Source organism: Cimex lectularius, unplaced genomic scaffold (genome assembly GCF_000648675.2).
Source record: "Cimex lectularius strain Harlan isolate CLEC.00 unplaced genomic scaffold, Clec_2.1 scaffold204, whole genome shotgun sequence".
In the NCBI taxonomy this organism is placed as follows: domain Eukaryota; kingdom Metazoa; phylum Arthropoda; class Insecta; order Hemiptera; family Cimicidae; genus Cimex; species Cimex lectularius.
This window is the reverse complement of record NW_019392743.1, coordinates 312,567-328,669: the sequence shown is the minus strand read 5'-3', so window position 1 is coordinate 328,669 and position 16,103 is coordinate 312,567. Positions and strand designations below refer to the sequence as shown.

General features: G+C 33.1%; 1 protein-coding gene across 2 annotated transcripts; it reads right to left on the bottom strand.

The window, feature by feature from the left end:
• Nucleotides 1-1,885: 1,885 nt before the first annotated feature.
• On the bottom strand, nt 1,886-15,538 carry LOC106663653 (syntenin-1-like). Of its 2 annotated transcripts, none has more exons than XM_014388656.2 (7): nt 15,351-15,538; nt 5,542-5,634; nt 5,265-5,477; nt 5,098-5,199; nt 4,240-4,475; nt 3,906-4,169; nt 1,886-2,954 (listed from the first exon to the last, which is right to left on the bottom strand). In XM_014388656.2, the coding sequence occupies exons 2-7, from the start codon at nt 5,590-5,592 to the stop codon at nt 2,900-2,902; spliced, it is 921 nt and encodes a 306-aa protein (XP_014244142.1). In that variant the 5' UTR covers nt 5,593-5,634; nt 15,351-15,538; the 3' UTR covers nt 1,886-2,899. The 2 variants fall into 2 exon arrangements, with proteins under 2 accessions (XP_014244142.1, XP_024082891.1); XM_024227123.1 differs by lacking the exon at nt 15,351-15,538 and adding an exon at nt 7,307-7,329.
• Nucleotides 15,539-16,103: the final 565 nt, after the last annotated feature.

Genomic DNA, 16,103 nt, shown 5'->3' with positions numbered 1-16,103 from the left:
ATAGTTTAATGCTCATTATTTTAAAATGAAAATTATATTTTTCTAAAATAAAATGTAAATATGGTCTCATTGGTTATGTGTTTAGTAAACAAGAGAAAAAAATTTGCATTATTTCAAAATGGATTTAATTATAATATATAATTTTTATAAATTGTTATTTCATTACCCTTCAATCACCAATCAGGACAAGGTATGTTGGGAAAAGAGAATAAAATGGAAAAAATATACATATTTTATAACCACCCCACAATTGCCGAACAACTTGAAGATCGTCAAATAGTCATCAGTACTGAAATTGTATGTATCACATTGAATGACAGTGATTATCATAAAAGAAAGAAAAAGACAGTTGCTTCTGGGACATCATTCTCAGGCAAGAAGTAAATTTAATATTCTTGTCTCAGATGAGACGATTAGGGTCAAAATAAAATCATTTGATTCCCAACGGTCAATAATGATATTCCAAGAAAGAAGAAAAAAATATTATAAACAGTGATATTAAGCCACGTATAATTATGTTTGCTGTAACTGTTGTGTAATTGATGTTTAGAGGACCAAGAATGATCAGCGAGAAAGGCTTCTTGTAGTACCCGAAATTGTGGGTTCTATTTCCACAGTAGCCCCTGTCCTTCCTCCAAGAATTAATTCATTGCTTTCTCAAATTTTTCTCACTCTGCCTAATATTCAAAAATAAAGCCATTATTTTTGTTTTTTAAATAATTATTCAGATATCGTGAGTTGCGGTCGGGAGTGATGTAGGTTTCAGAAAAACATTTTCTTTATCGTGCCAACGTTTCGATCTTTTATTGAGATCATCTTCAGGGCTCAAAGTGTTTGTCTTATGTGTAATTGTGCCATCCTTGCGTGTCGTGTTGAGAGTGCCCTTTTTTAAGTTTTTATAGTTTTTAAATAATAATAAATCTATTATTTCGTGGTCCGATTGACCAATTAACATTTTTTAAATAATTAACATTTATGAAAGGTATTGGTCGAGATAAAAAAGTCAATGTCACGAGCGGGATTCAAACCCACGACCTTCGGCTCAATATGCTGCTGCTCTACCACTTGAGCTATCGTGAGTTCGATCCACTCGGACACTAACTTCCCATCTCAACCCACCTTTCGCATTTTCAAATGTTGTGTAATCTATTTGATTCTCGGCAAGAAATGAAATGGCCACGAAGAGCTGAAGATATACTTCAGTTTAATTATTAAATCCATTACAGTTCGTGGTCCGATTGACCAATTAACATTTTTCAATTAATTAATATTTATGAAATGGGAAGTTAGTGTCTGAGCAGATCGAAGTCACGATAGCTCAAGTGGTAGAGCAGCAGCGTATTTAGCCGAAGATAATGGGTTCGAATCCCGCTTGTGACACTGACCTTTTTATCTCGACCAATGCCTTTCATAAATATTAATTAATTGAAAAATATTAATAAAATGAGAATACTCTATTAGTGCATGCAACCTGGCCCGCTGAACCAGATTTGGTTTACGATTTGGCCCTTTTTTTAAACTAAGTTGCTGACCCCTCATTTAAAGGAAAGTATGTCAGTTGAGAAATACCAATGGTACAAATAATAAATAATGTGTGTTGATGTTTAAGGTTGACCCTAATTTGCAATGTTTGCAAAACATGCCGTGAGCAGAATGACACTAATTAATAATTATCGATGATATGGGGACTGAGGTTTTGGAAACAATAAAAAAAAGAAAAACACTAAATTGTAGTGTATAAGAAAACAAATGTATTTTTTCTATAATATATAATGTCACAATCACAATTTTTATATACAATATAATCTTTGGGAAATTAATTAATATATAATACAATAATCGTTAACATTTCAATAACACCTATTTAGTTTTAAAAGTAAACAAATTGTGAGATAATCGTAATTGCGAAGTTTTATATCGCTGGACATCCAATCTGACACTGCAAGTCGCCAAAACATATTTCTAAAGGTACATATATCACATTTCAAAAGTGAAGAATTAAAATTTATTACAGTTTAAAATGTGTAATGAGTTCTCACAGCCGCTTGCGGTTAACTATGGGTAGGATCGATCATTCAGTTTTTCAAAACCGCAGGCTTAATTCATTACAAAAAAAATCATGAATCAAAGAGAACTAAACATCGGCTCAAATTGATTGCGCTAAATTTTAATATAATTAATCATGAATCTGAAATTGTGACAAGTCTATGTTTATAATTGCAATTATAAAAAACTATACAATATATTTTCTTACCTAACATAAAACAGATTTTTTTTCTATAAAACAATATATCTGTATTTATTATATAATGTATTTCATGTTAATAGGCTAGCACATATTTGCAATACAATATTGCACTTACGATCTATCATTGTCCGGCTTTATCTTTATTTAATATTACACTCTAGTATCAAAAAATATGAAATCATTCGAATAAACCACACATTCAACAACTGAGTAATTCAGATGGATGCAAGTGCATAATACTAATTCTAATTAACCAACTCAAATCAATTATAAAAATTAAAAAAATAAAATAAAAATGAAAAAAGATAGATTTTGTATGTATGTATTTTATGAAAATATGCAAGTGGACCAAAATCTATTAAAGATTGATCATTACTCTTGCTTTATAAACAGAAATTAGATAAGAATAATTGAAGATTATAGGAATAATTTCAAATTAATTAATAATAATGAAAAAGATTATAAAAACTATTTATTATACTTCTTGCTACCACTTTTAGCATGAATATATGAATATTTTCTCCATTAAATAAATATAAGAATAATTAAATCTTATATGAATAATAACGGCATAACATTATATTTGGCACTGGAACTCCAGTCTTTATGCAAATTTAATTTTAAATATGAGATTAGTAAAATAAAAGTTGTTTAGAACGCTGGAATACTGTGGCTCATCAGGTTTTTCATTAAATTAGGTGACATCCTGTAACAAATTTTTATTCATTTTCTTTATATTTTTTTCTTTCTTTTTATTTATTTTAATTTCTTTGGTAAGTAAACATTTAGTAAAGCGGAATATTTTCTGAAGGTATCTGAACTTATTTTTTAAAAAAAATTATGTGATGATAGTTCCTTAGGATTAAAAAGTGACACCCCCCAAAAAAATTATAAAACCAATTAAAATAAACCTTAAAACGCAAAATAAAACCACACAAACAAAATAAAATAAAGTGAACATAAACAAAACTTTTCCAAAGTTAAATCAAAGTTGCACTTATCACGTGCAAGAATATATATAATTAAAGACTAAATATTTAAAATAGCTCTGTTATATAAAAATAATACTTTGTACTATATTATCTTTAAATGATACATTCCATCATCTCCAATCTTCCAATGCCTTTCTTTGTGCAAAATTTAATAGGCATGCTAAAGGCAATCTGATGATTTTGATCGATCATTACATGCACATGCTCATGCTGTAGTTAACTCTAATTTTGCAAATTATCTGCACCAACTACTTTCAAAAAGTAGATTTACAAACAAAAACAAAACAATTTTTTTTTATTATTAACTAATCGAATTCCTACGGTCAAAATGAAATGTATTTACTTTTTTCCTACCCTCATTCAGCTGGTTTTCTAAGTTCCATTAGGAATCAAAGCTGAACTACAAAATGTAGATAATATCCATTCAGGTACTTTCCTTATTAATAAAGAAACATATCTCACCTTTATTTCATAAATGAGCATTCATAAAGTTTTAAAGTCTCCTAATTTGTTTCTAAATAAGTTTATACATAAGTTAAATTTTTGTTTTACTTAGTTGAGTTAATCGCCTAATTGTATTTATACATAAAATAAAACCATTTAACCATGTCGTTTGAAGAACAAAAACCCCAACCACTGTTAACTTATAAAAATGGAATGCTCACTTGTTGATGATGTGCTCATAGATATTGACGGGAATAATGGTGACGGTGAGCGGAGACGGGGCTGCTTCGATGATGGCGGTTATCTCTTTGTCCTTGAGGCCTACTACGTTCTGACCATCAACTTCTAGAAGTTGATGTTGTGTCAACAATCCATTCCTAGAAGCGGATGAATCTTTCACCAATGTGACAATTTCTCCTTTCTTGAACTGGAAGCCAACATGGCCTAAACTGTTTTTATGCAGTATAACAGTCCTTTCAAAAGGCCTGGAAAAACATACCGTAAGTTGTCTTGTTATTTGTAAAAAAAAAAATAAATAAAAAAAAAATTATTTACCTGTCTCGGACAACGACCACTACCTCATTTACAGGAGCTTTTTTAAACAATTTGTGCACTTGGTCGACAGAGAAACCAGCCACTATAGTGCCGTTTACCTGGAGAATTTGATCTCCAAACCTCAGCCCTCCCATCTCGGCGGGAGATCCTTTGGTAACCAGACAAACAAAAATTCCACTATTCACACTCGCAACTCTCACGCCAACTTTTCCATCCTTATCTTTGCATAAGAACAACTGAAATATATATAATTTTACAACTTTGATATGTTTAAAAAAAGATAATATTTAGTAAAATATTAAATAATTAAAATGTTGCTTAAATGTACAAAGTATTTATTAAATACTTAATAATAAATTCACAGAGTAAATAACAATCTAACACAACTTATCCAATGATAGTAATACAATTTAAAAAAAAAATTTTAATTAAAATGTGAAAATAGAAAGTAAATAAATCTTAAGTTAACATCTCAGTTTATGTTGTTTTGTTATTAAATCGCTTCACTTTTGCAGCACAATTTTTGTTTAACGACATGTTTCATTACAGCATCAGTAGTTCAGCAGCAGTAGTTTCTATGGACCTGTACCATTGGTTGATGGTTTCTTGTTAATATGATTCTCCAAAACCCCCTTCTGTTCATTTTCTTTTCATTTTTTATAATTACTGTAGTGTAAAAAATACATCATAGCAGTCGGTTCTGTTATTTTTCTTTAGATATATACTCAGATAAGCCTCACTTAACATAGTTTAACTTAACATCGCTGATTCAGGTCCCTAACCATGATTCGAGGAATTACTGTATAGATTTTATTTGTAGTGACATTTCGACATTTACAAAAATAAATAGGGAAATACCTCTCTGATCCCATTGGTAACATTGGCCCTTTTAAATCCAAGCGAATTTCCAGATAAAGGTGCCACCATATTGTTAAAATTTGACATTAAGGACATATTCTCCTGAAAATGAAATTAAATTAAAAGTTTGAAACAAAACAAAAATAATAATAAATAGATAAACTCACAGCCGGCTGTTGGATTGCGAGAGATTTTGAGTAATCGGGAATGTTCATGGATATCGATTTGTTTGAAAGGTCCAGGCCCATATATTCGGTCAACGAAGGGTAGACAGGAACCGCCATCCCTGCTTGGTGCATGGCGAACCCACTGGGCTTGGTGATAGTCTTGTCCTCTTCATTTCTTTTCAACGTAGGATATGAAGCCTCCTTTATCTGAGCCTAAAAAACATGTTCATTTTACAATTTGAACTTTTGTCAAGGTAGAATGAAAAATATGTCTTACCTTCACCATCTGTCCCACTTTCATATCCTCGAGTGACGGATAAAGTGACATGTTTATCTACTAAATTAACACTCAGTTGTTACAAGTCTTCGTCTGAAATTGAATAAGTCATTTGTAATTCATTGTCCATAAAAAAAATTTTACACTTATTTTTTTTAGTATAATATTTTTATTTTTCTATTGTTATGAGTATGAACTTTTTATTGAATACCCCTCACCTAAAAAAAATAAAAATGTAATATAAACAATAATAATAAGATTTTCTTTATCGTGCCAACGTTTCAATCTTTATTGAGATCATTTTCAGGGCCTGGGATTTACATACATTGTTTAAATTTAACAAATACATGTAGGATGTGGAAAAAAGTGAATTTATAGAATGCAAATAAATACTTTTTACATTCAATCAAAGTATTTCTACTCACTCAGTTTGTTTTCTGTGCCATTCTTGCGTGTCGTGTTGAGTGTGCCAGTGAGATATTGCTGTTTTATGTTTATATACGTTGGATTTTGAAGGAGTGGGGAAGGAAGTCGGTATAGAAAGACATTTTTGTATAAGGAATCGGCTTGTTTGAGGTAAAAGGTTTTTTACGTTTTTTCTGAAACCTACATCACACCAGACCGCATCTCACGATTTCCAAATAATCATTGACTAACGGTCACTAATCCCCACACAATAATAATAAGCAAGAATCTAAGTTATACTTTATATTACACCTTTAGTATCTTAAATTTTCCAAGAGACGGAAGATGTCAATTGACTAATACATGCTGGGGTCATCACAGATTTAGCTGAAAGGGGAAATTGAATGAGAGGGTAGAAAAACTCACAAAGGTTCAAATCTAAAGCAATAAAATAAACTTATAACTATTCAGACAAAAGTCAGCAGGGCAGTAAATGATAAAAATCATAATCATTGCCTATTGAAATAACACCAAAATAATGGGCAGAGCTGAAAATGGGATTTTTGATGAGTCTGACAAGAATGAGAGACAGTAGATGTAGGTCTGATGATAGTGCCACTTTGGCAAGGTGATAACAACGCCTGATGAAATTATCGACTTTACCGTGTCGAAAAATTTAAAAAGTGTTCTTTTCATGGTACTAATAAATTCATTAAAATATTTCTATTTATATTGTATCCTAATGGTCTCTTCTCATAGTGTAATTTTAAAATTAAAATGGCTACTAATGAAACATCTTTTTATTAGAAATCTTGTTTTATTGGTTTTAGAGTAGACTACCTCAGGGCCTTGTCTAATAGGTTGGCCCATTCCAATTTTTGCCCATTCTCTGTCCAATTAAGATACATGTGGCTTGTTTTATTTTAAAACTTTTGAAAAGAGCGGTTGACTATTCATTATTACTTAGTTTTAGGGTGTGAACAAAGAATACTCATTTAACAACCCTTTTTCTTATACCTTCATGCAACCTGTTTTGGCAAAAATTTAAGTTTGAGCTGTTTGTTGAATATAGATGTTAAATATTGACCTTGTCACAATTAACAAAATTGAACTGCTTTCCTTTTTGCAAGCCCTTTGTTTTTGCGTGATTGTTAATCAAAACTGTTTAGGTTTTATAAATAAAACCTGTATGCATCCATAATAAAAATAAATAAATAGTTAATTAAGCATACCATAGATTTTGCTGAAAGGTTACTTAAATAAATGAGCAGAAAAACTCGCACTTGATTAAACAACAATTGAATAAATTTATATGTTTTAACTATTTAAATAGGTGACTGGTGAACCACTGAAACACTACCTTAAACAAAAATGGTCGAAATGGATAATTGACAAGTTTGCCAAATGAAGCTGACACTTTGAAAAAGACCTTCTCTGACTATGAAGCTTGGATCATCACCATTTTCGCAAAGTGCATTAGAAATCAGCACAGCTTTACCTCGAAACATGCTTAGTCAGCAATATATCTAGTAAGATAGCACTTTATCAGCTCAACCATTTTAAAAGACTGCAAGGGATCATCCAACATAGAAGTCAATAAAAAATACCTGGCTGATCTAAACACTTTTTCCAAATGGCCACTTTGTTATTCACAGATGAGTCATTATTAAATCCAAGTTCATTTTATGTTCCCAAGCTTAACCACCAGGAGAAATATGCACTCTTCGATAAATTATCACTAATTTTGGCAGAGCTAATTGCTATGGAACAGGCATTACGATATGTCACCGGGCTCAACCTAAAATTTCCAGAAATAGGCACTGGCCGTCTGAGTGGGGTACATAAGCTTACAACAACAATACAACAGACTGTTTGTTTATAATTATATAATAGAACAAATTTTAATATTAGCTGAAGAAATAAGGAAAAGAAGGAATTACAGTGGTTTGGATAAAAAGAAATACCAGTTTTAAATGCAATGATGTCAACAAATTAGCTAAAGGTGCCAAAATTTCTGGCTCGCCTCCAGCCTATATCAACATCGAATATGAGATCGACTTTACAAACCTATCTTATAATTAATTGGCCAAAAGAATATCTCAGAAATGAAACAGACAGAATTATAAAAAAATGTTCCTACTGGTAGGGCGCCACCATGGTTTCAAGATGAACAAATATCCCTGCATCTATGCTCGACAGTAACTCACCTAAGGACATGGAATTTGCAGCACCTACCTTCACAAAGTAAGGGGAAAAACCAACGTTACTTCCCCCTGTTTGGTGGTGGCGGTCGGTCCACCGGCCCCTCTGTTGGCCTCCTTCTCTTCTGGTTCACACAAAACTGTACCAGGGCTTAAACAACCACTAAGGTTTTTAACCATCAAAATAAATAAATAAAAAATAGCAATGGACAAATAAGTTTTCCAGTTACTTCAAAAATAATAAATAAAACAAATAAATGTCAATTTTCAGCAATTATGAAAATCACCAAAACCACATGAAGAGGCATCCTGCACAAAGAAAAAGTGCAGAAAATTAAGAATAAAATTAAAGCTGTATGATTTTCAATCATCCTGGTGTTTATCTTCACTGCTTTACTACATCTGAAAGTTAGCGTTTGAAAGTTCATATTCTGTCTATGTTGTGCATTTCTAGTATAAATCAGAGTGAATAGATGGACCAGGATGATTGCAAAAGGCTAAAACAACAGTTTCAAATTTTGAATGCAAATTCCGTATGCATTTCGCAAGTGTGATTGAAAGGTGAGAACATTAATTTTCAAGATCGACTGCTAAATAAACAAAAATGTTTTCATAAAGTAAAAACTAGCAGTAGACTACGTGTCAGCTTGTCAATTTGTCATATATGGTTGTGCATTTGTTCATCCACATTGCCCCTGGAATTTTTTATCCAATGCCTCATCTGTGATGGCTTTATGTCTTTATAAAAATAATTAAAGTGGAGTGAGCGAGCATATGAATTCATTTGTTGAAAACAATAGTTCTACTCACAAACTGTTTTTCGCTGTTATCCAGATTTTGAACACTCAAGTCATTGTCAAACTGAAAATTTCATTCTTGAGTGTTTGAAATCTGGATAACTACGAAAAACAGTTTGTGAGTAGAACCATTGTTTTCAACCAATGACACCATCTTTTATCACTAATTAATAAAGAAACAGGGGCTTAAAAATAAAACAATATGAAGTCATTCGAACAACAGGGCAACTCAAAAAAATCAATACCTAGAGACAGATGGACCAGTAAATAAAAAAAGCTTTAAAAAGAAGTGTATCTGATAAAGATTGCAAAAGTAAAAAATTTTCGTTAGAAACGTCCGAGAAAGGAAAACAGGAGGGTTGAAAAAAGTGAGAAAAGAGACAATGATTCAAAGATGATGCAACAACTCCAGCTTCACTTAACATAAATAACTGAAAGACAAACAAGAGAGAAAACTGTCAAACTTCTGCATAAGGGAGACAATACCACATTAGTCTAGTAGTGCCATTGATGTTGATAATACAACATGAACTACATAATTACACACAGATGATTGTAAAAAAGCAGCAAGCAACATTCTACTACATTTTTGTTAAGTGTGTGGTGATTAGTGACCGTTAATCGATATTTATTTAGAAATCGTGAGATGTGGTCTGGAGTGATGTAGGTTTCAGAAAAACATTTTCTTTATCGTGCCAACGTTTCGATCTTTATTGAGATCATCTTCAGGGCTCAAAGTGTTTGTTTTCTGTGTAATTGTGTCATTCTTGCGTGTCGTGTCGAGTGCCCGTGTTAAAAATTTTTGTTAAGCGTTTTTTTTTTCTCTTTTTGTGATATTTCATTGCACATCGTATATTTATATATAAACTTCTTATCAAACAGGAACTTAGATTGAGATTTTAAGAGGGAGGCTTGGTACATTAATCCATCATTTTTAAGATTCCATATCTACTAAATTCAATTGGTATCAATAATTCAAATTTATTTATTTATTTAAATTATTGAATATTTATTACGCTTGTTACAAAAATGTAAGTTTCATAACACTAAATAATTAATATCAAATAGGAACATATGTCATAAAAAATATAACATGTATAATATACATTACGATAAACGTTTATCAAAAATATATAAGTATATTCATTAAAGAACAATATAGTTTTTGAAATTATACAATTATAAATAGATAAGACTTGTTAGATTAATGAACTTGATACTAAAGTTCAGATTTGACATTTTGTATTAAGTAATTTTAGTTTTGAATTGGGAACCTAACAGGCCAAAAATATCTATGGAGATTAAAGCTGATTTTTTTAGTCGTATGGCTCAGACAATTGAAAATTGAACATTAAATAGATAATTATTTTTAGTATTAACTCTGGGAACATAGAAAGATATAAGAAGATCAGGACCATCTACACGGATAGACAAATTTAACGCACCACTCAATTTATTTAGTTTAAAATTAAATCCACTATCTTTCTAAATTAGTTACAGATAATTAGGAGCTATCCTAGTCAAAATAAACATAAATAATGTTTTGTTTATTTCCGTTGTTTACTTTTGTACTGATTAATCTCATTTGAACAAAAAAAGCATTATGCCCTTCCATTCTGCTACGCCTAATAATCCCACACTTTCAGATAATTTTTTTTTACTTCGATGATTTCATTTGATATTATTCTTATACTTAAACCTTTTTCAATAATGGCTCTACCTCAGACCGGACCATCGCGAACAGGCCCTCTGACGCCAAGCTAGCAGTAAAGAACATGATAAAAGAAAGATGGCAGCGTCAGTGGTCATCCGAGAGGCTTTTGCGCATCAAGAGCACGAATTGTAGATGGCCCTCCGAGAACCTGAGCCAGAAACAAGGAATCGTCCTTATGCGATTAAGAATAAGCCACACGTGGTTGACACACAAGCACCTGCTCTTGGGCCAAAGCCCACGCAGGTGCCCCTTATGCAGAGAAAGGTTGCTCGATGTGTCCCACATACTGGAAACATGTCATGCCTTGGAGCATGTAGGCATGCCATCCAATCTGAAAATGGTACTCGAGCACTAAAACGGGTTTCTGGGTCCTCTGTTCCGCTTTTTAGGGAAAATTTTTTTTTTTTTAAATTATTATTGTATATAGTATGTCTTATGTGCTGTATGTCTATATGTTTTGTTGAGTGCATGTATTTATTAGTGTGAATGGCGAGGGATGAGGGTGAAATATAACGTCATCTGTGTGGTGATTAGTGACCGTTAATCGATATTTATTTAGAAATTGTGAGATGCGGTCTGGTGTGATGTAGGTTTCAGAAAAACATTTTCTTTATCGTGCCAACGTTTCGATCTTTATTGAGATCATCTTCAGGGCCTGGGATTTACAAACATTGTTTACACATTACAATTACATTTTGGATGTGGAAAAGTGAATTTATGCAATATATTTTATATATTCAATCAAATCTTTTCTATACCGACATCCTTCCCCACCCCTTCAAAATCCAACATATATAAACACAAAATAGCAAAATCTCACTGGCATTCTCGACACGACACGCAAGAATGGCACAATTACACAGAAGACAAACACTTTGATTGAGTAGAAATACTTTGATATTTATAAAAGTACTCCATCGACCCCAATCTAAATAATCATAATGGCTCGTCAGACATTTGAGTGAATATGACAATTTCAGGGTAATAACATTATTAGAGGAAGGATACAGCCAGTGAAAAGTCGCCACGATATTGAGTGTAAATCACTCTACAGTAAGAACGATTCTTCGGCCAAGAGGGTCAACCTAGTCTACGGACAAGAAAGACGATAAATTCATCTGTCTTCAGGCTATATGACTGCAGCATTATGGGAAAAGAGATAAGAAATCTCATAATTCAAGCCTGAAATGTTTCGTTTTCCTCAAGGACTGTATGAAGAAAGCTCAATGAAAATAACCTCAGGGCCTGGCACCTGCTCTTCTTATCATATGAATTGGACAATGAAAGATTGGGGGACGAGTTCTCTTTACAGATGAGGTGAGAGTTGACTTCAAATCTTTACATGGCTATTACGTGGCCGACACCAGGAGAAAGGTACTCTACATGCTGTATGGATCCTCATGTGGCTTTCATGATGGCCATTGATGTTCTGGGGTGGCCAGAAGGATACAGCCGGCGTGAAGCCACCGAAAGACACAGTGTAAATCACTCTATAATAGGAAGCTTTCTTCAGCACTTCAGAGATACAGGGCTTCATACAGGGACGACCTAGGTCTACGGATTAGGGAGTTGATAAATTCATTCATCAGGCTCTACGAAACCACAGCATTATAGAAAATGAGATAAGGAATCTGATAAGACAAGTCCAAAATGTTTCAATGTCTTTCAGGACTGTTAAGACGAAAGCTCAATGAAAATAACCTCAGAGCCTAGCACCTTACCACAACTCAGAAAATGGCCAGATTTCATTAAACAGGGGAACATGTGAAATGGATAGTGCAAGATTGGGGATGAGCTCTCTTTACAAATGAGGTGAGAGTTGGCATTAAAATTTCAGATGATAGTAAACCCTCAGGAGAAAGGTACGCTCCATGCTATATTCTTCATGTGACATTTCACGATGGGTATTGATGTTTTGGGGTGGCCATTTCCTTGGACACCCTCACCGTATTGGTTGTTGTGCGAGGAAGATCTCTTCTTTTTTTTATTATTATTATTATTTTTATAAATTATAAAAGGCGATCAACCACTTTCGGTCATTTTCCGCCTTAAAAACTTTCAAGCTGGGTGGTGAGTGGGCCACAGCTCAGGAACCCCCAATAGCGGAAACCAAGGCCCTGGACACCCCTTCACAGCCACCACCAGATGGGCACCCAAACCGCACCCCAAGACATCTCCCAACATTGAGTGGATTACAGATTATTGCATACTGAACTTGAATGATTTTGTATAAAATTATTATATCATTTTATCTTCATATTTCTGAAATTAGTTTAGTTTTTTAAGGAAAGTTACTAGTTTGTCTATTTGGTCGAAGTCATCACCAAGCGAGTCTGATGTTGGTTGGAATTTCCAACCGATGTCTTTCTTCTACATATTTTTTGCAATTTGTCAAAATGTGTTTAACTGTTATTCTTTCTGTGCAAACATCACAAAGCAGAGTCTCTTTTTTTGCCATGAGATAAGAATGAGTAAGCCTACAATGACCAGTTCTGAGTCTAGGAAGGACAACTTCTTCGTGCCTGGAACCTCTATGAGATGAGGCCCAAGGTTTTACACTGTTTTTTATCTCCCTAAGTTTGACATTAGAAGTCGTTTCCCACTCTGTTTGCCATAACTGCCAAGACTTTCTTTTATGCCAAGCTGTCACATCGGATTTTGGTGTTTTTGTAATTTTAACTCCATTAAGGACGGCCTGCTTTGCCAAATGGTCCACCTTCTCATTGCCAAATATTCCACAGTGTCCAGGAATCCACATGAAAACTACTCTATTTCCCTGTTTTTGCAGAGATTCAATGGTAAATAGGATGTCTTGTATCAATGGATGTACAGAAAAGTTGTTTTTAAGGGCCAATAGCGCCAACAAAGAGTCAGTACAGATGACAATCGTTTCCCTGGATGGGGCTTATGTAGTTAAGCACTTTGCTATTGCTATAATCTCAGCAGTGTAGCTGTGAAGATCTCTTCACAGAGGTACTTAGAAGATATAATCAAAGAACACTAGTGCCATTTGCCATCACCACATCTGTGAGAAATTGTTGTTAATGCAGAATAACGTCATGCCCTATAGAGCATGAGGTTAGAATCAAGTGCTTGGTGTGGCCAGTTCGAAGTCCAGATTTGATCAAGTGACGAGTACGATGACAAAACCCAGGTCCCAACATCCTAGAAGAGTTGGAAACAGTTGTTCTTGGTGAATGGGAAAAAATTACTCAAAATTTTATCAAAAATCTTTTCCAAGGAATGCAATGGCATTTAACGGACATGATTATTAAAAGGGATAAACAGTTTTCTTTTAACATTTTCATGTTTTTGATTTTTTTTTCTTTATTCAATAATTGTTGTTTTTTTTGTTTTTTAGAATTAATATTTTCTTTTTAAATGTCTTATTTTTACAACCAAACCTATTTTTGGTATGCAAAATATTAATAAAACTAAAAAAATTTTAGCAATAGATTATAATGCAATGTATCACACAAAAATTTACGCTGTGTTTTTTCAATTGCATTGATAGGCGGTGGCATTAGAGTAATGAGGAGACCAAATGAGATAAAAATTCATGATAAGCCTAACTAGAGAAACATATAAGTATATAAAAGACTATATTTTATCACATTTTTGAGTGTTTCTGAGATTATAAAGCCCAATAATTTATAAGATCTGGCAGTTATATAATCCATATGATCTTTAAATGAGAGTATCAAGTTGAATGTAACGACCAAGTCCATGTCGAATGGACTGTTGCTAGATGTGAATTTTCTAAAGATTATCGGTATACCTTCTTCGACTACCTAGTGAATTACCTTACTCGTTCAATGTTCAGACGACAAATTATTATTCCGCAAATGAAACTTTTGTAAATTTTCTTGGAGTACCATTGTATCATGTGTGGTATCCATTTTACAGAAGTTTTAGATCATAGGCCAGCAATAAAACAAAACATTATTAAGTGAAGATATCAACATCATTAAAGAATATGAGGAATAGCAGTAGATCCAAGTGTGAACCTTGTGGGACCCCCAGAATGTAGTGAATCTGAACGAGACAATCCTACTTTTATGAATAGCTTCCTGCAGACTGATAATTTCCAATGCAAGGCAATAAACTACCAGTCACACCGTACCAGTTGAGTTTAGACATTCTGTGCTTAACAGTGAAAAAATTTAAAAAGCGTTTTACACCAGCGAATTTAATAGTGACCTTAAAAGAATAAATAATTCGTGTTGAAAAAATATTTTATGTCGTGTTGATTTAATATTGCACAACATTTGTTTTGCCCGTATTTTTTTATGTCGGTTAAAATAACGAAAAATACGGGGCGATTGTTTTCTTTGTGATAAACATCCGAATGAAATGTTACTTTGTTAGGCGTCATTTTGTCAATGATGAACTAACTGGAAAAACCCAAAGCGTAGAAGAAAAAGATCCATGAGAAAACAACTCGATAAGGATTGGCTACAGTCGAATCCCATGACGATTTTAATTTTTTTTTAAAATAATAATAATAATTTCTCATAACAAACGACAAAAACCTTTTCACATTTTTTGTTCCAACTAGAATTAAATTGTATTTTATTGAAACAAACGCAAGATTGGAGTTGTCAAATATCCGAAACGGTAAAAATAAAACGAGATTGTTTTTCTCAATGTCGTCAACATCACAATCTAATCTAAAGTGGAAAAACTACTCACCCAGGCGATTTGAATAGAGCCCGGCTCGAACTTCACATAGAAGTAAAATTTGACTGCTTCGTCGAAAGTCGGTTGGGAACGTCGGTGTCGAAAGACGGTCGTCGTACGAATCCCGGGCCGCAACAGACGAGGAACGATTTTCACAAATGATTGTCCCACCTCGGGCAGGGAGCCGCACCCCCTCTTCGACACAGCACGACAGCACCCCACCGAACACCCAGGCGCAAACTTTTCATCAATGGAAATCTCTTTTTCGTCGCTTTAAAAACAATTTTCTCTTTTTAAAATATACATTTTTACCATGAAGGCTGAAAGCACAAAGTTTAGAAGAGTAAAAGTCTATTTACATCTATCATGCCACTAGAGAGTACTTATATACATTTCCATCCCTTAAATGTAAAATATCGATATACAAATAACAAATGTATTTGTATCGCCTTAAATAAAAAATACCAATTTTGTGTTTCATGAATATCACAACGAGATCAATAAAGTCCAACGACTAACTTTTATCTAATTAACGTTACTTACTAATACTTTACTACACAGCATACTAATAACATTCATTTATTTAGAAATCGAGAGATGCAGTCTGGTGTGATGTAGGTTTCAGAAAAACATTTTCTTTATCGTGCCAATGTTTCGATCTTTATTGAGATCATCTTCAGGGCCTGGGATTTACAAACATTGTTTACATATAACAATTACATTTTGGATGTGGAAAAGTGAATTTATACAATGCAAAATATATTT